The following is a 21,352-nucleotide window of genomic DNA, read 5'->3' as shown; positions in this document are numbered from 1 at the left end:
TTACATATGATATTCTTTGCTGGGGTTTTTTCTTACTATTATTATTAGAACAATTTGAGGAACTTTGGCTTTCACCCAATGGCATCTCTTCAGCCTGAAAAAGATTCACACCAGGTTTTATATTTGCAGCCATGCAGATGATAAAGCACAGGAGTTTTGTTGTACTTTATTTGATCACATGCAAATGTTTTTACATTTACCTCAACTGTTATTACTATTCTCTTTTCACAGCGGTGTCTCTTTCATTTCTAAAACAAGTTATCATGTATTAAGAGGGAAATTTATGATGATAAATAATGAAGCACCTTCATCGTAGTTGGTTATTTACACATTTATTTACAGTAAAAAAAGATTCTGACAATTTCTTTAAAATTAAAAACAATATTTATTTAAATAAAAAACAAAATTGATTTAAATTAATTTAGGAGAACAGTCCAACAGAGCGATGACCTGAAAGAGAAAAACAGAGATTTGTTACTTTGCATAATGTGTGTGTTTGTCAGGTACAGTGTGTGTTTACTAGTGTTCATTTTGTAGGACATTATGAGGACAGTATGACTTACGCTGTGGATGGAACCACTGCATGTTTCTGGATGGATGAAGGTAGGGCTTGGTGGGACGGCTGCCCCCTGTCCACTGTTTAGCCATAGTGATGCACAGTGGTCTCCCGCTCACCAGCTTTCCATTTAACTCTCTGATGGCATTATTGGCTTCATCAAGAGAGGAAAATCGGACGAATCCAATGCCTTTGGATCGTCCATTGTGTAGTACCACCTGTAGAAGTCAGTGTAGAGATACAGAAAGCAAAAAAATGAGCATTACACCACTCTCATGTAGCTAACCATGAGGAATAACGAGCACTGCCTGTAATCCATAATATAAGCAGAACAGCTATGTTTTTTTATTATCAACGTTCTGGTCTCACTGTTGAATGAACAATGAAGCACTTATATTTTAAAGGTATTTTTTTGATAGGAATTTGCTGCAAGTGTGCACTGGTTCTGGTATAACAAAGATCTAATGCGAAGTAAACATTTCATTGGAAAAGGAATAAATATCAGTAATTGTAAGTGACCTTTGCGCTGGTGAGGTTTCCATGTGGCAAGAACAAATCACGCAGTCGATTTTGATCCACACCGTAGTCAAGGTTCTTTATGAACAGTTCGACTTCCTACAGAAAATAGAACAAATTCAGCATCCAGTGTTTGAGTGCATATGGGTGTTTGCATTGTTGACTTTAATAATACATACTGATCAATCACTAATAATCAACGATTATTAGGCCAAAAATGTGACCAACCAAAGATGTGACAAAAACATCATCCAAATCATGAAAGTCTTAGATATAGAATAGAAATAGAATCAGAATAGTACCTGGGTGTCCAGTCCGAGGGGCTGCGGTGTGGACTGCCTGTTCCACTGCTGTTGATTTGTTTGTCCAAGATCTGGAACTGCATCTGTAGATGCAGCCAATCATCTCATTTTAGAATCCAATCAGTAGGTAAGACTTGCTTACATTAATAGTATGTTTCTGTTTTTAATCTTAAATTGCATTTAACACAAAACTAATCGGACAGCTTTGACTCACTCTGTGGATGGATGTTCTTGTTGGCATTGGGTCTGGGGTCTGGGCAGGGTTTCGAAGGCGAGATGGTTTCCACCTTCATTCCGTGACTTCGTCCCTGGGTGGTCTGAGAGGGACTTACGTACACTGGCCTGCTGCCCAGCACCCTGCCGTTCATCTCCACGATGGCTGCTTGAGCCTCGTCAGGAGATGAAAACGTCACATACCCAATGCCTTTTGATCGCCCGTTCTCCATCTTGACCTGTATTGGAACGCAAGCAGAAACAGAAAGCAAAGAATGAGCATCAAAAGTGTTAGAGGTTAGCAATATCAGAGCTCTCCTCAATCAGAAAATACACCAGCTGAGTACGGGGAGGAAACCCCAAGTTATTGGGAAAGAAATCAAATGTAAGGATTTGTAGTTATAAATTACCTGTGCATTGAGGACAGTCCCAAATCTCAGGAACGCTTCATAAAGGTTCCTGTCATCCACAGTGCAGTCCAGATTTCTCAGCAGCAGTGTAACTGACTACAAAACAACAACATCCAGTGTGTCAATGACTTGTTTTGGCTTAATAAAAAACAGCAAAACACAGCTGTACAAAATAAAAATTTACTATTGGACTTTTAAGCAAGTTGTTCTGTGTGATTCAGGATAATCACATTTATGGTAAGACATAAACACCTTAAACAATGTCTGATTCATAAATCATAATTAACTGATTATCTACACACAGTTATAAATTTTCTCAAATTCTCTAAAGTCTCCAAAATTAGAAATAATTGGCTACAATTCAAAACAAACAACATGCAAACAGATTTTTCTCCTCTACCTTGGTGTTCTTGCTGAGGCGTTCTTTAGGGGGTTTAATTGTGCGAGCAGGCTGCTGCTGGACTTCAGCCTGTTCTTTTTGTTTCTCCACCTTCTTTTCCTTCACCATCTGCTTGTCCACCTTCCGCTCCTCAACAATCTGCTTGTCCACCTTCTGGTCCTTAACCATCTGCTCCTCTACCTCCATCTCCATGGGGATCTGCTCTTCCACCTTCTGCTCCTCCACCTGGCTGATTGTATTCATGCTCCAGGGATCCTGGTTTAGAGAGAGAATTAGATCATTAGAAACACAACAGAAAAATGATTTGTTTAATGCATTTGCAACTTATAAAGAAGCTTAAAATCTTACATATATGCAGAAAGGTTGGAGATTCTCCATCTCATTGTCCAATTCGTCCATGAGATCACCCCATGAACGGTTCTCAAGAGAGGATTTTTGAAAAAGAGCCTGAACAAAGAAACAAAGTTGGCTTTAAAGATGCTCAGCTCTTCATGGACTGAAAGACACTTTGAGATCTGAGAACTGTCTAAATCAAACATGAAAATTTTCACACAAGCTACTACAGCTAGCATGCTATGCTAAATCATCATGAACAAGGATTTAGTGCTCCCAAGGACATAAGAGGCTACTTAACCTACTGAGAATTACAACAGTTTTTCTAAGTATGTGGTTATAACTTACCATTGTTGAAAGAGAAAAAGTGGAGAAATAAATCACGAAAAACAAATATTAATGTAGGGAAATCTTTCTGGTCGCAGTGAATTTGTGTGTATTTGTGTGTGTGTGTGTGTGTATGTGTGTATTTGTGTTTATTTGTTTTGGTAATGGTCGTCATGGTAATTTGCCGTCAGGCGCCTTCATGTGCCGTTTCCATTCATTGGTTCGTTGCAGAAGATTGCTGCACCAATCAGGGATGTAAACGTCATAAGAGAGGCGTGGCTCTCGGGATCAATTCATGCACTTACGACGGCGGCATCACACCGCCACACCAATAGGGGCGCTCTCAAAAGACGGTTAATAAAGTGCTTGTCCTGGTGGAAAGACTTGTAGCTTTTGGTTCTTCCTGATTTTTATAGGTATGAAAATATTTGAGTAAAATGTTCAGATCATTGTAATTATTTTAATGGAAAAGTTTGATAGTGTAATCCAAAGAGGTGATATTTTGTAGTAGATATAATCTACAAAAAGTGTTTTCATTGACAGAGGATTATACAAACAGCTTAAATTTAGATTAATCTGTATGTTTTCAGCAGGATTTATTCTCACTGATGTGTAAAAGAGATGTGTGATTTTGTGGTCGTGTCCAATCTGTCATCCATGTTGGTTTAAGAGGGTTACAGAGTTCTGGCTCATCATCGATTTGTTAAATTTTTATTAGTCTTTAATGTGACTGATGAGCATCGCAAAATCTCCGTAGGTTATGTACAGCAGTGGTCCCCAACCTTTTTTGCGCCACAGGCCGGATTAATGTCGGACATTATTTTCACGGACCGGTTTAATGTCGGACAATTCTTTTCACGGACCGGCCTTTAAGGTGTGGCGGATAAATGCAACAAAATAAAATGGTATTTTCCAAATATAATAATAAACGTGAATCCACTGTGTTGTTTTTGTTTATTTTGCTAGCTTGGTGGGTTGAATTTAGCGGTAATGTATTATGTGTTAGCGGCCGGAGCAGCTCCTTTAAGAAGGTAGTGGATGTAGGTAAGACATGTGACCGAGGCATCATGATCATCATATCAAGAGTGAGTTATAGACAGATGTGGTGGAGAGAATCCGGTAATTTTCCAAAATAAAACATCATTCGGAATCAAATAATAATTAAAACAGAAATAATGTAAATTATGTATACTTTCTGTGCGGCCCGGTACCAATTGACCCACGGACCAGTGCTGGTCCGCGGCACAGGGGTTGGGGACCACTGACGTTTACCTCTCGAGTCTTTAAATAAATGAAATGGATGACTGAATTAATGTTTGAAGTAAAATAAAAACTTAAAAAAGATATTTATTTTGGTGTGAAATCTGTTCTGGAAGGGTTTCAGATTTGGTGAGATTTTGTCTCCATTTGTCAGATATTAAGATGTAAATTGATGTGTTAATTGTAGAATTGTTTCAGAAAGCAACCCTGAGATCATAGTCTGTAAACATTTTCACTTCCTCTGGACCAGAGTTCTGCAAACTTTATTACCCAAAAAATTATTTTAGCCTCTTTCTCACTAAATAAAATTTGCCTGAAGCTGCAAAAAATATTTCACCTTTAATTTAATATTATACAACTAGTTGTTTTTTGCAGATAAAAGGTAGTTGGGTAATTTTTACCACTAGGTGGCACTAGTGTGATTCCTATTGTATTTGGATGTTAGCGATTTGTACCTTTTTGTCCCTGGTAAGATGTGGAAGTGTTGCAATGGGAATGGGAAAGTTGCATCGTGGAATAGATGCTCTGATATTTTAATAAACGATTTTTTTTTTACGTCTTTTCGGTCTGAACACCTTTCTGCACTTCATTATCTCCTGAGTTACAGCAAAACCAGCAACTGTTGTTGAGTTTGGAGACTTTATCCACTGTATGAAGTTACATTTGCTCTGCTCAGTTTTCTGCAGAATAGTATAAATGTATAGACGTTGAATATATACACAGCTAATTTTTAAAAGTGTAGTCGCATTAAAACAAATGCTTACTCATTTTTGGTTCATTTAAAACACTAAATAAAATAGATAAACAAAATAAATAGCAGAATATGTCTAAATAAATATAAATTCATGTGTTAAGTTCAGCAATGATATCCTACTCTGTAGACTCTCGCATAGGGCGACCCTACGGAGCTGAACCCCAGGATTTTTCGATGATAAATGTATCTAATACCAATCACTCTTCTGCTATGACAAACGTCACCCAGTGCATAGAAGATTATTATTTTCAATATTCTTTGCCAATAAATGCAATAAATATGACATATGTAACCAGTTAACAGATCAAATATTCACATACATAATCCCTGTGATCTCCAAGATAAAGTTTAGTTTTAAAGTAACCAACAGTTTAGTGTTTATGAACGGTTAGATGTCAGTGCGTTTTACTCTCGACGCAAGCACACTTTAGTTTATATTGAGTTGTTTTGTTGAATGTCATGGTTTGCACTGTGTCAAAAGGCATGATGGCCAAGTGGCAAGGCGTCGGTCTTGTAAACCGAAGATCACGGGTTCAATTCCCGTTCGTGCCTCTTTGGTGTATCCTTCTGTTATTTTCACTTTGATCTTCGGATGTTTTATCAAATTTCTGATCAACTTGAAACAGTTTCTTGCTATTGCCTATGCTTTCTCCAGGCAAAACTCAAATTGCTGCCAATGTGTTGTGAGATGTAATTTTGCAAGTGTGAGCTCCTGGGATGAGAGAAGTAAGCAGGTTGAGAAGAGCCTGGAGAGGTGGAGATATGCGCTGGAGAGAACGGGAATAAAAGACAGTGGGAGTGAGACAGAGGACATGTGTGTAAATGAGAAGGAGTGCAGTGGAGTGGTGCGGTTGCAGGGAGAAGAGGTGGAGAAGGTGGTGGAGTTCAGGTACATGGGGTCAACAGTGCAAAGTAATGGAATGTGTGTTGGGGAAGTGAAGAAAAGAGTGCAGGCAGGGTGGGGTGGGTGCTGAAGAGTGACAGGAGTAATTTATGATAGTAGGGTATCTGTAAGAATGAAAGTTTATAGGACTGTGGTGAGACCTGGGTTGTTGTATGGTTTAGAGACAGTGGCATTGAGTAAAAGGAAAGAGGTGGAGCTGGAGGTAGCAGAGCTGAAGATGTTAAGGTTTTCGTTGGGAGTGACGACGATGGACAAGCTTGGAAATGAGTTTATTAGAGGGACAGTGCATGTAGGATGTTTTGGTGACAAGGTGAGGGAGGTGAGATTGAGATGGTTTAGACATGTGCAGAGGAGGGACATGAGTTATATTGGTAGGAGAATGCTGAAGATGGAGCCACCAGGAAGGAGGAAAAGAGGAAGGCCAAGGAGGAGGTTCATAGACGTGGTGAGGGAAGACATGCAGGTAGTTGGTGTGAAAGAGGCAAATGTAGAGGACAGGGGGGTATGGAGACGGATGATCCTCTGTGGCGAACCATAATGGGAGCAGCCGAAAGAAGCAGAAGAAGATAAGCGATGTGCCATTGTGTATTTAATATGTCTCAGCAGATGCACCTTTTAACACCATTACCTAAACACCACTTCTAAATTCCATACGGATTACATAATCAGAGAATATTCGACGATTTATGGCATTATGAAGAAAAAAATGCCAAAAAAGTAGTATTTTATTTATTTATTTTATATCTGAGTAAAGAAAGGATGTTGTAAATAAACGGATGTTGCGCTGAAGGTTTTAATATCGTCTCATTTTTATTTATTTATGTTTATAATAAAAACGGAACAGAAATACGCGCTGTATGCGAGCTTTAGTGGAGCTTGCTTTGTGTACAGGGGTGTACATTTTAATGCTGGAACGGGTTTGAATTAGAGCCCATATAGATAAAAATATATAAATATTATTGTGTTTTATAATTAGGATTTTTACTGTGTCCTGATCACATGGCTGTCAGCAGGTTTGGGCAAAGATACAATTAAAATTAAAATACAATAAAATTGTATTTTAAAATAAAATACCAAATACCTTAACTTAAGAGTATCAAAATAAACTAATAAAGACAGCAGCCACACCATTTATGAATGTAAACTACTGTATTTTTGCATTTTAAAAATACTTAAAAAATCCTGTTACAAGGGAGCAAGAAATTTCTTCACAAACCTTCCATCAATTGACCTATTTGATCTATTCCTTCACCATTACACTGAATGAGTTGATTAAGTAAACAATGTTTGATAGCAACAGCTTTTCTATGGCAATAAATATGACATATGCAACCAGATAACAGAACAAATATTCACATACATAATCCCTGTGATCTCCAAGATAAAGTTTAGTTTTAAAGTAACCAACAGTTTAGTGTTTATGAACGTTTGGATGTCAGTGCGTTTTACTCTCTACACAAGCACACTTTAGTTTATGTTGACTTGTTTTGTTAATAAAAAAAATATTCCAAATTTGTACACATACTTTATTATATATGTGTCTCAAGCAACCAATTTGGTATTTTGTATATCTCTGTAAAATAATTGCCTTAATTCCTTAAAAAAAAGTATTAACTATATATCGACCACTGTAATTTCTTACAAAAACAGCAGTCTGAATGAAACCCCAAAATGAGAAAAGTATATTCTGTTGTGTTTTTTCTAATTCCACCTGGTTACATATGATATTCTTTGCTTTTTTTTCTTACTATTATTTTTAGAACAATTTGAGGAACTTTGGCTTTCACCCAATGGCATCTCTTCAGCCTGAAAAAGATTCACACCAGGTTTTATATTTGCAGCCATGCAGATGATAAAGCACAGGAGTTTTGTTGTACTTCATTTGATCACATGCAAATGTTTTTACATTTACCTCAACTGTTATTACTATTCTCTTTTCACAGCGGTGTCTCTTTCATTTCTAAAACAAGTTATCATGTATTAAGAGGGAAATTTATGATGATAAATAATGAAGCACCTTCATCGTAGTTGGTTATTAACACATTTATTTACAGTAAAAAAGATTCTGACAATTTCTTTAAAATAAATAAATATTTATTTAAATAAAAAACAAAATTGTTTTAAATTAATTTAGGAGAACAGTCTGACAGAGCCATGACCTGAAAGAGAAAAACAGAGATTTGTTACTTTGCATAATGTGTGTGTTTACTAGTGTTCATTTTGTAGGACATTATGAGGACAGTATGACTTACGCTGTGGATGGAACCACTGCATGTTTCTGGATTGATAAAGGTAGGGCTTGGTGGGACGGCTGCCCCCTGTCCACTGTTTAGCCATAGTGATGCACAGTGGTCTCCCGCTCACCAGCTTTCCATTTAACTCTCTGATAGCATTATTGGCTTCATCAAGAGAGGAAAATCGGACGAATCCAATGCCCTTGGATCGTCCATTGTGTAGTACCACCTGTAGAAGTCAGTGTAGAGATACAGAAAGCAAAAAAATGAGCATTACACCACTCTCATGTAGCTAACCATGAGGAATAACGAGCACTGCCTGTAATCCATAATATAAGCAGAACAGCTATGTTCTTTTATTATCAACGTTCTGGTCTCACTGTTGAATGAACAATGAAGCACTTATATTTTGAAGGTATTTTTCTGATAGCAGGAATTTGCTGCAAGTGTACACTGGTTCTGGTATAATAGTGGATCTAATGCGAAGTAAACACTTTATTGGAAAAGGAATAAATATCAGTAATTGTAAGTGACCTTTGCGCTGGTGAGGTTTCCATGTGGCAAGAACAAATCACGCAGTCGATTTTGATCCACACCGTAGTCGAGGTTCTTTATGAACAGTTCGACTTCCTACAGAAAATAGAACAAATTCAGCATCCAGTGTTTGAGTGCATATGGGTGTTTGCATTGTTGACTTTAATAATACATACTGATCAATCACTCAGTTATTAAACAGATTATTAGGCCAAAAATGTGAGCAACCAAAGATTTGACAAAAACATCATCCAAATCATGAAAGTCTTAAATATAGAATAGAAATAGAATCAGAATAGTACCTGGGTGTCCAGTCCGAGGGGCTGCGGTGTGGACTGCCTGTTCCACTGCTGCTGATTTTTTTTTCCAAGATCTGGAACTGAATCTGTAAATGCAGCCAATCATCTCATTTTAGCATCCAATCAGTAGGTAAGACTTGCTTACATTAATAGTATGTTTCTGTTTTTAATCTTAAATTGCATTTAACACAAAACTAATCAAACAGCATTGACTCACTCTGTGGATGGATGATCTTGTTGGCATTGGGTCTGGGGTCTGGGCAGGGTTTCGAAGGCGAGATGGTTTCCACCTTCATGCCGTGACTTCGTCCCTGGGTGGTCTGAGAGGGACTTAGATACACCGGCCTGCTGCCCAGCACCCTGCCGTTCATCTCCACGATGGCTGCTTGAGCCTCGTCAGGAGATGAAAATGTTACATACCCAATGCCTTTTGATCGCCCGTTCTCCATCTTGACCTGTATTGGAACGCAAGCAGAAACAGAAAGCAAAGAATGAGCATCAAAAGAGGTTAGAGGTTAGCAATATCAGCGCTCTCCACAATCAGAAAATACACCAGCTGAGTACGGGGAGGAAACCCCAAGTTATTGGGAAAGAAATCAAATGTAAGGATTAGTAGTTATAAATTACCTGTGCATTGAGGACAGTCCCAAATCTCAGGAACACTCCATAAAGGTTCTTCTCATCCACAGTGCAGTCCAGATTTCTCAGCAGCAGTGTAACTGACTACAAAACAACAACATCCAGTGTGTCAATGACTTGTTTTGGCTTAATAAAAAACAGCAAAACACAGCTGTACAAAATAAAAATTCAGTATTGGACTTTTAGGCAAGTTGTTCTGTGTGATTCAGGATAATCACATTTATAGTAAGACATAAACACCTTAAACAATGTCTGATTCATAAATCATAATTAACTGATTATCTACACACAGTTATACATTTTCTCAAATTCTCTAAAGTCTCCAAAATTAGAAATAATTGGCTACATTTCAGATTTTTCTCCTCTACCTTGGTGTTCTTGCTGAGGCGTTCTTTAGGGGGTTTATTTGTGCGAGCAGGCTGCTGATGGACTTCAGCCTGTTCTTTTTGTTTCTCCACCTTCTTTTCCTTCACCATCTGCTTGTCCACCTTCTGCTCCTTAACAATCTGCTCCTCTACCTCCATCTCCATTGGGATCTGCTCTTCCACCTTCTGCTCCTCCACCTGGCTGATTGTATTCATGCTCCAGGGATCCTGGTTTAGAGAGAGAATTAGATCATTAGAAACACAACAGAAAAATGATTTGTTTAATGCATTTGCAACTTATAAAGAAGCTTAAAGTCTTACATATATGCAGAAAGGTTGGAGATTCTCCATCTCATTGTCCAATTCGTCCATGAGATCACCCCATGAACGCTTCTCAAGAGAGGATTTTTGAAAAAGAGCCTGAACAAAGAAACAAAGTTGGCTTTAAAGATGCTCAGCTCTTCATGGACTGAAAAACACTTTGAGATCTGAGAACTGTTTAAATCAAACATGAACATTTTCACGTAAGCTACAACAGCTAGCATGCTATGCTAAATCGTCATGAACAAGGATTTAGTGCTCCCAAGGACAAAAGAGGCTACTTAACCTACTGAGAATTATAACAGTTTTTCTATGTATGTGGTTATAACTTACCATTGACAAAAGTTGAAAAGATAAGAAATAAATAACAAAAACAAATATTAATGTAGGAAAATCTTTCTGGTCACAGTGTATTTGTGTGTATTTCTGTGTGTATTTGTGTGTGTGCGTGTGTGTTTGTTTGTGTGTGTGTGTGTGTATTTGTGTTTATTTGTTTTGGTAATGGTCGTCATGGTAATTTGCCGTCAGGCGCCTTCATGTGCCGTTTCCATTCATTGGTTCGTTGCAGAAGATTGCTGCACCAATCAGGGATGTAAACGTCTAGGAGAGGCGTGGCTTCCGGGATAAATTCCAGCACTTACGATGGCGGCATCACACCGCCACACCAATAGGGGCGCTCTCAAAAGACGATTAATAAAGTGCTTGTCCTTGATGGAAAGACTTGTAGCTTTTGGTTCTTCCTGATTTTTATAGGTATGAAAATATTTTAGTAAAATGTTCACATCATTGTAATTATTTTAATGGAAAAGTTTGATAGTGTAATGCAAAGAGGTGATATTTTGTAGTAGATATAATCTACAAAAAGTGTTTTCATTGACAGAGGTTTTATACAAACAGCTTAAATGTAGAATAATCTGTATGTTTTCAGCAGGATTTATTCTCACTGATGTGTAAAAGAGATGTGTGATTTTATGGTCGTGTCCAATCTGTCATCCATGTTGGTTTAAGAGGGTTACAGAGTTCTGGCTCATCATCGATTTGTTAAATTTTTATTAGTCTTTAATGTGACTGATGAGCATCACAAAATCTCTAGTGAGATTCCTATTGTATTTGGATGTTAGCGATTTGTACCTTTTTGTCCCTGGTAAGATGTGGAAGTGTTGCAATGGGAATGGGAAAGTTGCATTGTGGAATAGATGCTCTGATATTTTAATAAACGATTTTTTTTTACGTCTTCTCTGTCTGAACACCTTTCTGCACTTCATTGTCTCCTGAGTTACAGCAAAACCAGCAACTGTTGTTGAGTTTGGAGACTTTATCCACTGTATGAAGTTACATTTGCTCTGCTTAGTTTTCTGCAGCATAGTAAAAATGTATAGACGTTGAATATATACAAAGCTAATTTTTAAGTGTAGTCGCATTATAACAAATGCTTATTTATTTTTGGTTCATTTAAAACACTAAATAAAATGGATAAACAAAATAAATAGCAGAATGTCTAAATTAATATAAATTCATGTGTTAAGTTCAGCAATGATATCCTACTCTGTAGACTCTCGCATAGGGCGACCCTACGGAGCTGAACCCTAGGATTTTTCGATGATAAATGTATCTAATACTAATCACCCTTCTGCTATGACAAACGTCACCCAGTGCATAGAAGATTATTATTTTCAATATTATTTGCCGATAAATGCAATAAATATGACATATGCAACCAGTTAACAGATCAAATATTCACATACATAATCCCTGTGATCTCCAAGATAAAGTTTAGTTTTAAAGTAACCAACAGTTTAGTGTTTATGAACGGTTGGATGTCAGTGCGTTTTACTCTCGACGCAAGCACACTTTAGTTTATATTGAGTTGTTTTGTTGAATGGAATGGTTGCTCCTTGTCAAAAGGCATGATGGCCAAGTGGCAAGGCGTCGGTCTTGTAAACCGAAGATCACGGGTTCAATTTCCGTTCGTGCCTCTTTGGTGTATCCTTCTGTTATTTTCACTTTGATCTTCGGACGTTCTATCAAATTTCTGATCAACTTGAAACAGTTTCTTGGTATTGCCTTTGCTTTCTCCAGGCAAAACTCAAATTGCTTACAATGTGTTGTGAGGTCCTGGGATGAACACCTTCAACCGGGTATGTAGCTCAGTGGTAGAGCACAATGGAAGTGTTAATGATCTGCATCCGTATTAGGAGCTGTAGGTGCTGAGGACCTGCTTAACGTGTTTTTCCTTAAAGCAGCATGTTGGAAGGTGTCAACCCTAACCCTAACCCTAACCCTAACCCAATGCCAACAAGATCATCCATCCACAGAGTGAGTCAATGCTGTTTGATTAGTTTTGTGTTAAATGCAATTTAAGATTAAAAACAGAAACATACTATTAATGTAAGCAAGTCTTACCTACTGATTGGATGCTAAAATGAGATGATTGGCTGCATTTACAGATTCAGTTCCAGATCTTGGAAAAAAAAATCAGCAGCAGTGGAACAGGCAGTCCACACCGCAGCCCCTCGGACTGGACACCCAGGTACTATTCTGATTCTATTTCTATTCTATATCTGAGACTTTCATGATTTGGATGATGTTTTTGTCAAATCTTTGGTTGGTCACATTTTTGGCCTAATAATCGGTTTAATACTGAGTGATTGATCATTATGTATTATCAAAGTCAGCAATGCAAACACCCATATGCACTCAAACACACTGGATGCTGAATTTGTTCTATTTTCTGTAGGAAGTCGAACTGTTCATAAAGAACCTCGACTACGGTGTGGATCAAAATCGACTGCGTGATTTGTTCTTGCCACATGGAAACCTCACCAGCGCAAAGGTCACTTACAATTACTGATATTTATTTCTTTTCCAATAAAGTGTTTACTTCGCATTAGATCCACTATTATACCAGAACCAGTGTACACTTGCAGCAAATTTCTGCTATCAGAAAAATACCTTCAAAATATAAGTGCTTCATTGTTCATTTAACAGTGAGACCAGAACGTTGATAATAAAAGAACATAGCTGTTCTGTTTATATTATGGATTACAGGCAGTGCTCGTTATTCCTCATGGTTAGCTACATGAGAGTGGTGTAATGCTTTATTTTTGTATCTCTACACTGACTTCTACAGGTGTTTCTACACAATGGGCGATCCAAGGGCATTGGATCCGTCCGATTTTCCTCTCTTGATGAAGCCAATAATGCCATCAGAGAGTTAAATGGAAAGCTGGTGAGCGGGAGGCCACTGTGCATCACTATGGCTAAGCAGTGGACAGGGAGCAGCCGTCCCACCAAGCCCTACCTTCATCCATCCAGAAACATACAACGTAAGTCATATTGTCCTCATAATGTCCTACAAAATGAACATTAGTAAACACACACTGTGCACCTGACAAACACACACATTATGTAAATTAACAAGTCTCTGTTTTCTCTTTCAGGTCATCGCTCTGTCGGACTGCTGTCCTAAATAAATCTTATTTTATTTATTTTTATTTTAGTAAATAATTTTTTTTTTAATTTTACAGAAATTGTCTGAGATTTTTTACTGTAAATAAATGTGTAAATAACCAACTGCGGTGAAGGTGCTTCATTATTTATAATTCTTAAAATTCCCTCTTAATACATGATAACCATCCATCCATCCATCCATCCATCCATCCATCTTCTCCCGCTTATCCGATGCCGGGTCGCGGGGGCAGCAGTCTAAGCAAAGATGCCCAGACTTCCCTCTCCCTAGACACTTCTTCCAGCTCTTCCGGGGGGACACCAAGGCGTTCCCAGGCCAGCCGGGAGACATAGTCTCTCCAGCGTGTCCTAGGTCTTCCCCGGGGTCTCCTCCCAGTGGGACGCGCCCGGAACACCTTCCCAGGAAGGCGTCCAGGAGGCATCCGGAACAGATGCCCGAGCCACCTCAGCTGACCCCTCTCGATGTGGAGGAGCAGCGGATCTACTCCGAGCTCCTCCCGAGTGACTAAGCTTCTCACCCTATCTCTAAGGGATCGCCCAGCCACCCTGCGGAGGAAGCACATTTCGGCCGCCTGTATCCGGGATCTTGTCCTTTCGGTCATGACCCAGAGCTCATGACCATAGGTGAGAGTAGGAACGTAGATTGACCGGTAAATCGAAAGTTTCGCCTTGCGGCTCAGCTCCTTCTTCACCACGACAGACCGGTACATCGACCGCATTACTGCAGAAGCTGCACCGATCCGTCTGTCAATCTCCCGTTCCACCCTTCCCTCACTCGTGAACAAAACCCCAAGATACTTAAACTCCTCCACTTGCGGCAGGAACTCCCCACCAACCTGAAGTGGGCAAGCCACCCTTTTCCGACTGAGGACCATGGCCTCGGATTTGGAGGTGCTGATTCTCATCCCAGCCGCTTCACACTCGGCTGCAAACCGTCCCAGTGCATGCTGAAGGTCCTGGTCTGATGAAGCCAACACGACAACATCATCTGCAAAGAGCAAAGACGAAATCGTGTCGTCACCAAACCGGACACCCTCCGACCCCTGGCTGCGCCTAGAAATTCTGTCCATAAAAATTATGAACAGAACCGGTGACAAAGGGCAGCCCTGCCGGAGTCCAACATGCACCGGGAACAAGTCTGACTTACTGCCGGCAATGCGAACCAAGCTCCTGCTTCGGTCATGCAGGGACCGGACAGCCCTTAGTAAAGGGCCCCCGACCCCATACTCCCGGAGCACCCTCCACAGGCCGCCGCGAGGGACACAGTCGAATGCCTTTTCCAAATCCACAAAGCACATGTGGACTGGTTGGGCAAACTCCCATGAACCCTCCAGCACCCTGTAGAGGGTATAGAGCTGGTCCAGTGTTCCACGGCCTGGACGAAAACCACATTGTTCCTCCTGAATCCGAGGTTCTACTATCGGCCGTATTCTCCTCTCCAGTACCCTGGCATAGACTTTCCCAGGTAGGCTGAGAAGTGTGATCCCCCTATAGTTGGAACACACCCTCCGGTCCCCCTTCTTAAAAAGAGGGACCACCACCCCGGTCTGCCATTCCAGAGGCACTGTCCCCGACCGCCACGCGATGCTGCAGAGGCGTGTCAGCCAAGACAGCCCCACAACATCCAGAGACTTGAGGTACTCAGGGCGGATCTCATCCACCCCCGGTGCCCTGCCACCGAGGAGTTTCTTTACTACCTCGGTGACTTCAGCTTGGGTGATGGACGAGTCCGCCTCTGAGCCCTCAGCCTCTGCTTCCTCAATGGAAGACGTGACGGCGGGATTGAGGAGATCCTCGAAGTATTCCTTCCACCGTCCAACGACATCCCCAGTTGAGGTCAACAGCTCCCCACCTCTACTGTAAACAGCATTGGTGGGGCACTGCTTTCCCCTCCTGAGGCGCCGGACGGTTTGCCAGAATCTCTTCGAGGCCAGCCGATAGTCCTTCTCCATGGCCTCACCGAGCTCCTCCCAGGCCCGAGTTTTTGCCTCGATAACCACCCGGGCTGCAGTTCGCTTGGCCTGCCGGTACCCGTCAGCTGCCTCAGGAGTCCCACAAGCCAACCAGGCCAGGTAGGACTCCTTCTTCAGCTTGACGGCATCCCTTACTTCCGGTTTCCACCACCGGGTTCGGGGATTGCCGCCTCGACAGGCACCGGAGACCTTACTGCCACAGCTCCGAGCGGCCGCTTCGACAATGGAGGTGGAGAACATGGTCCACTCGGACTCAATATCTCCGGCCTCCCTCGGGATCTGGTCAAAGCTCTGCCGGAGGTGGGAGTTGAAGATCTCTCTGACAGGAGGCTCGGCCAAACGTTCCCAGCAGACCCTCACAGTACGCTTGGGTCTGCCGAGTCTGTCCAGCTTCCTCCCCCGCCATCGGATCCAACTCACCACCAGGTGGTGATCAGTTGACAGCTCCGCCCCTCTCTTTACCCGAGTGTCCAAGACATACGGCCGCAGGTCAGATGAAACGACCACAAAGTCGATCATCGACCTGCGGCCTAGGGTGTCCTGGTGCCACGTGTACTGATGGACACCCTTATGCTTGAACATGGTGTTCGTTATGGACAAACTGTAACTAGCACAGAAGTCCAATAACTGAACACCGCTCGGGTTCAGATCAGGGGGGCCGTTCCTCCCAATCACGCCCCTCCAGGTGTCACTGTCGCTGCCCACGTGTGCATTGAAGTCTCCTAGTAGAACGATGGAGTCCCCAGTCGGAGCACTGTCCAGCACCCCTCCCAGAGACCCCAAGAAGGCCGGGTACTCTATACTGCCGTTTGGCCCGTAGGCACACACGACAGTGAGAGACCTATCCCCGACCCGTAGGCGCAGGGAAACGACCCTCTCGTTCACCGGGGTAAACTCCAACACATAGCGGCTGAGCTGGGGGGCTATAAGCAAACCCACACCAGCCCGACGCCTTTCACCATGGGCAGCTCCAGAGTTGTAAAGAGTCCATCCTCTCTCGAGGAGTGTGGTTCCAGAGCCCAGGCCGTGCGTAGAGGTGATCCCGACTATCTCTAGTCGGAACCTCTCAACCTCACGCACAATCTCAGGCTCCTTCCCCGCCAGCGAGGTGACATTCCACGTCCCTAGAGCTAGCTTCCGTGTCCAGGGATCGGGTTGTCGAGGCCTCCACCTTCGACTGCTGCCCGATCCTCTTAGCACCGGCCCCTTACGGTCCCTCCTGCAGGTGGTGAGCCCACTGGAAGGCGGCCCCACGTCGCTCCTTCGGGCTGAGCCCGGCCGGACCCTGTGGGGGAAGGCCCGGCCACCAGGCGCTCGCATACAAGCCCCAACCCCGGGCCTGGCTCCAGGGTGGGGCCCCGGCTGCGCCATACCGGGCGACGTCACGGTCCCTGATGTAGTATCTCTCATAAGGGGTTTTGAACCGCTCTTAGTCTGACCCGTCGCCCAGGACCTGTTTGCCTTGGGAGACCCTACCAGGGGCATATAGCCCCGGACAACATAGCTCCTAGGGTCATTCGAGTACTCAAACCCCTCCACCACGTTAAGGTGGCAGTTCAAGGAGAGGACATGATAACCTTCATTAGAAATAAGAGACACAACTGTGAAAAGAAATTAGTAATAACCAATGTGTGTTTGTGAAAGCCCCAAAAACAGATCATGTAAATACAGTACTCAGAGAACATGAAAGACTCCTGCACATTAGATTTAATTTAAATTATTGCTGCTCGTGTCCTTTGGCACAGTCAGTGGTCAGTTACAACAAAAGAAACAACAGTGCAGCTCTTTAGGTTTCTCACCACTTATCCTGCTCAGCTTGGGCAGGTAAAAAGAGAGAAATATATAAAAAAAAAAGTTTTTGCAAGCACTACCAAACTGATGAAAAAAATTACAAACTCTCACCATCATCATCCACAATCTCCATCAGATAATCTGAAACTGTGAGTGACTACGTTTACCACTGTAATTGTGTCACAAACCCACATCCCTGTTATTAAACGATGGGAATGGGTCCGTGGCCAAAATGGAGGTGGTGAACCATCAGGTAATGTGATGATGCTCACCGGTGGGGGGAGAAAGAAAGACAGACAAATCAATGCCCAGAGCATTACTGAGGTCGGCACTAATGTTGGGCAAAAAGGCCAGGAGTGCAGTCAGGAGGAGCCTAGGTGCCACCCGAGTGGCAGCCTGTTGCAGCAGCTCTTGTTTAAGTTTGTATTCTTTTTATTTATTTTTTAAGTGTTCTGACACTTCTTGTTTTTCTTTTTGAGAATGTGTGTGTGAATGTGAACTGCACTATGGACACCAACAAAGTCACCGAGTTTGTTCTCCTAATTTGTTTACAGTCGTGTTCGGAAACTCTGCTCACGGCCACCGTCCAATTGTTTACACCAGGAATTAGTTGTAAGCATTTCACAACACGGTGGTGCTACTCCGGGAAAATCCGGATATTTCCCGCAAGATAAGAAGTTGAAGATGGAGGAACCAAGCTGGTGCTCTGTGTCGGACCAAAATGAGACGTTACAGACCAACTCTCCCATTCATCATCAAGATGGACGAGCTAGCAGCTCTTACTCGGCATCAGAAGGAATTCTGTGGGGGGTGGCTTAATGCTATTTGCGGAGTCATGGCTATCCAAGCTAACACCGGATTCGACCGTGGCTCTGGATGGATTTCAACTACTGCACGAGGACAGAACGATGAAGAGCGTTAACATTTAACTTCTGAGACAAATGTAGATTTATCAGTCCACTGATTCTAAGGATCCAGAGAGCCCCCTCTAGTGGAACGATTATGGTAAAATCAGGCAGAATTCCTATCTCTGTGACACAAACTGCAGCTGTTTCACTTTTCCGAGATTGTATCTAGTGCTTTATAATCTGCATTATTTAACATTGTGACATGTTTAGTCATGTCAGATATTTAATAACATTAATGCAGTTGACTCTGTTTTATAAACTGCATGTTCTTTAGAGAATATTTGCTACGTTGATTGTTATGTGGCTTTCAATAAAGTTATTAGGCTATAGAACAGTGGTGAGGTTGTGGGGTGCATGTTTGTATGATCTGCAGTTCCTGATCTGCAGTTAGTGATTGCTAATATGTTAATAATAATAATCCATTTGCTCCAACACTCCTCATACCAACTGCAAGTGCTGGCGAGGTGTATATGAATTTGTCATTAAAACAAACATTTGGCATTGGTAGTTCTTGATTCTCAGTCATTGATATTTTTCCCTGCAGAGCTGCCCCAACATTTTTTTACCATAAAAAGCTGATAAATAGAGCAAAGGCGAGTTACTCAGCAAACCCAAGGACTACAAACTACAAACTCTAAATGACACCATTGAGTTGTTAAAAGTTGTTGTTAGCAAGTAACTGAAATAAGAAGTAGCTGACCAAGTTGTACAGGAAACTGTATTGTCAGAAACAAAAGAGAGGAGTTTCGTCCTGGCTGATCCACCTGAATCGTGGGCTGTGGCAAAACAGCCAGATCTGAGGGACTTGTAAATGGGATTCATGATTTATGATGATCGGATTTGGTGAACTAAAAGCAGACAGAATCCCTACTGATTCAAGGGACTCGTGAGACTCAGATCTTTTCACTGAGTGATTCAGAAAGATTTGAATCTGTAAGCGGATTCGGATTTCTCATCTCTAGGAATGGGTCATTCATTAACAATTTATTTATTTTGAATGTGTTTTTAATGTGATTCGGTCATTTTTTACTGAATGCGCATGTGCAAAGTAGGGCTGCAACAACGAATCGAGCTAATCGATAAAATCTATAATAATAAGTAATGAAATTCGTCAACGAATGTCGTTATCGATTAGTTTTGCTGCTCAAGTAACAGGTTAGTGTGACGGCAAGATAACACATTCGCTTGTGAAACTGCGGAGAGTACAGGATCAACCAGCAGCAGGAAAGTGTGCATCCCTGTATAAAACTGTATATCATAAGAACATGGTATAGTTTAATGAAGTGCTATTGTGTAAAGTGTTTGTTCGTTAACTTCGGGACAGTCGCACTGGATCTGTTCTGTCATGACTCACGAGCATCAGGTTGCACAATCACCTTAACCCAGTAATAGATTCAATTAAAATGGTGTGAACAAACACTAAATCTAACAATCTAACAGCAGCAAATAGCAAAAGTAAACGATTACATTTTTAGTAAATGTTGTGGTTTTCAGCTAATGCTTATGCATTTGTATGCCAATGTATATTTTTTCCCCCTTTTTTAATCAAGCCTGTTATCTTGCTGCATTTTTTTTTTTGGTTTCATTCTCATTTTATAGCATTTGTTTACTACAACAGTTTACCTTAGTTTTTTAAAGTGATTGATTTAACAGTGACTGTGGCTTTAGGTTTATATGCTTGTTTTCAATGTTTGAATATTACATTTTTGCATTTTCATCGAATTATTATACAAAATTAAATTAATTATATATTTTAGATGCTTATGTTTACAACAGAAAAAAGTCTGTTCCGATTTTTCTTTTTTTAATTGTCAAACCAATGTTTTATTATATTTTATATGTTGTTTCAAGCATGGTTTTCAACTTGCCTTCAACAATTATCATTAAAAACAATACAATTGTGGATTTACACAAATTGCTTTACATTGCATACTCAAATGCTTTTTTGTTGTTGTTTGTTTTTGTGTTTTTTTTTACTTTTTTACAGAAAGAAACAACCCAAAACAAATACGCTATGCAGTGTATTACACAGGAAACAGAATCGAGTAATTCAGTAGAGTCCTCTGGTCCGAGTTGTTCATTTTTTTTTTAATCACGTGACTCCCATAGAAGCTACACAATGCAGTAGATCAGGGTTTTTTTGTCTAAATCTTGACATTATGTTACAATAATTATGGGAGTCACATGACAAAAGAGCTAACAATACGGACCAGAAGATATGTGAGGTGAGCTGCTCATTCTGTTTAACATAATTTGTCCTTAGCTGCAGTGTAATATTTTAATGATTAAACCTATAATAAAAGTTTGTGTATGTACAGTAGACATGTTGTGGGATCTGCTTATTGAAAATGTAACATTTTATTTTATTTCTGATCAAAGAAACGAAATGAACTAAATTACAAAAAATATTTGTTCATTTTGATGAGCAAATTTCCAAAAACCAAGTCACAAAGATGATCAGATTTTCTAATCTTGTGTGTGTGTGTGTGTGTGTGTGTGTGTGTGTGTGTGTGTGTGTGTGTGTGTGTGTGTGTGAATAGAATTATAGCAAATAAGTGAAATGGATGACTGAATGAATGTTTGAAGTAAAATAAAATATTTCTTTTGTTGTGAAATCTGTTCTGGAAGGGTTTCAGATTTAGTGAGATTTAGTCTTCATTTGTCAGATGTTTAAATCAATCTGTTAATTGATTTAAACAAGAAGTGTTTCAGAAATAGCTTTTGAGAATAAAAATATATAAATAAATGTAACACAATTTGTGTTTTAGGCAAATAAATGGTAGTTGGCCATTTTCACCACTAGGTGTCACTGGTGTACTTTCTATTGTATTTTGATGTTAGCGAT

At 40.8% G+C, this 21,352-nt stretch overlaps 3 protein-coding genes across 3 annotated transcripts; all 3 read right to left on the bottom strand.

Annotated features, from left to right (window-relative positions):
* Positions 1 to 367: 367 nt before the first annotated feature.
* On the bottom strand, positions 368 to 3,142 carry LOC310733852 (embryonic polyadenylate-binding protein A-like). The gene is made up of 10 exons (XM_083555284.1): positions 3,079 to 3,142; positions 2,746 to 2,844; positions 2,548 to 2,652; positions 2,398 to 2,487; positions 1,998 to 2,093; positions 1,589 to 1,826; positions 1,375 to 1,457; positions 1,076 to 1,171; positions 564 to 774; positions 368 to 450 (listed from the first exon to the last, which is right to left on the bottom strand). The coding sequence occupies exons 1-10, from the start codon at positions 3,079 to 3,081 to the stop codon at positions 422 to 424; spliced, it is 1,050 nt and encodes a 349-aa protein (XP_083411410.1). The 5' UTR covers positions 3,082 to 3,142; the 3' UTR covers positions 368 to 421.
* Positions 3,143 to 8,105: 4,963 nt separating this feature from the next.
* Positions 8,106 to 9,491, bottom strand: LOC310733723 (embryonic polyadenylate-binding protein A-like; the record flags this gene model as incomplete). Its single annotated transcript, XM_083555129.1, has 5 exons — positions 8,106 to 8,134; positions 8,228 to 8,438; positions 8,744 to 8,839; positions 9,046 to 9,128; positions 9,260 to 9,491. The coding sequence occupies 5 exons, from the start codon at positions 9,489 to 9,491 to the stop codon at positions 8,106 to 8,108; spliced, it is 651 nt and encodes a 216-aa protein (XP_083411255.1).
* A 92-nt stretch (positions 9,492 to 9,583) lies between these two features.
* Positions 9,584 to 10,638, bottom strand: LOC310733710 (uncharacterized protein). The gene is made up of 3 exons (XM_083555118.1): positions 10,368 to 10,638; positions 10,050 to 10,274; positions 9,584 to 9,765 (listed from the first exon to the last, which is right to left on the bottom strand). Exons 1-3 carry the CDS (start codon positions 10,416 to 10,418, stop codon positions 9,652 to 9,654), a joined length of 390 nt encoding a protein of 129 aa, XP_083411244.1. The 5' UTR covers positions 10,419 to 10,638; the 3' UTR covers positions 9,584 to 9,651.
* Between the last annotated feature and the right edge of the window lie 10,714 nt (positions 10,639 to 21,352).

Source organism: Silurus aristotelis (assembly GCF_946808225.1).
Source record: "Silurus aristotelis genome assembly, chromosome: 11".
Classification (NCBI taxonomy): domain Eukaryota; kingdom Metazoa; phylum Chordata; class Actinopteri; order Siluriformes; family Siluridae; genus Silurus; species Silurus aristotelis.
Note: the sequence above shows the minus strand (reverse complement) of the source record. Positions and strands in the feature narration are given on the sequence as shown.

Bases quoted from the DNA above. Each gene is read 5' to 3' on its own strand.
- LOC310733852 (XM_083555284.1), bottom strand. The intron at 2,653-2,745 runs GTAAGATTTTAA...TCTCTAAACCAG, and splicing joins TCCAACCTTTCTGCATATAT to GATCCCTGGAGCATGAATAC. The intron at 1,458-1,588 runs GTGAGTCAAAGC...CTGCATCTACAG, and splicing joins CAAGAACATCCATCCACAGA to ATGCAGTTCCAGATCTTGGA.
- LOC310733710 (XM_083555118.1), bottom strand. From the start codon at position 10,418: ATGGACGAATTGGACAATGAGATGGAGAATCTCCAACCTTTCTGCATA. The intron at 10,275-10,367 runs GTAAGACTTTAA...TCTCTAAACCAG, and splicing joins TCCAACCTTTCTGCATATAT to GATCCCTGGAGCATGAATAC. The intron at 9,766-10,049 runs GTAGAGGAGAAA...GTTGTTTTGTAG, and splicing joins GCCTCAGCAAGAACACCAAG to TCAGTTACACTGCTGCTGAG.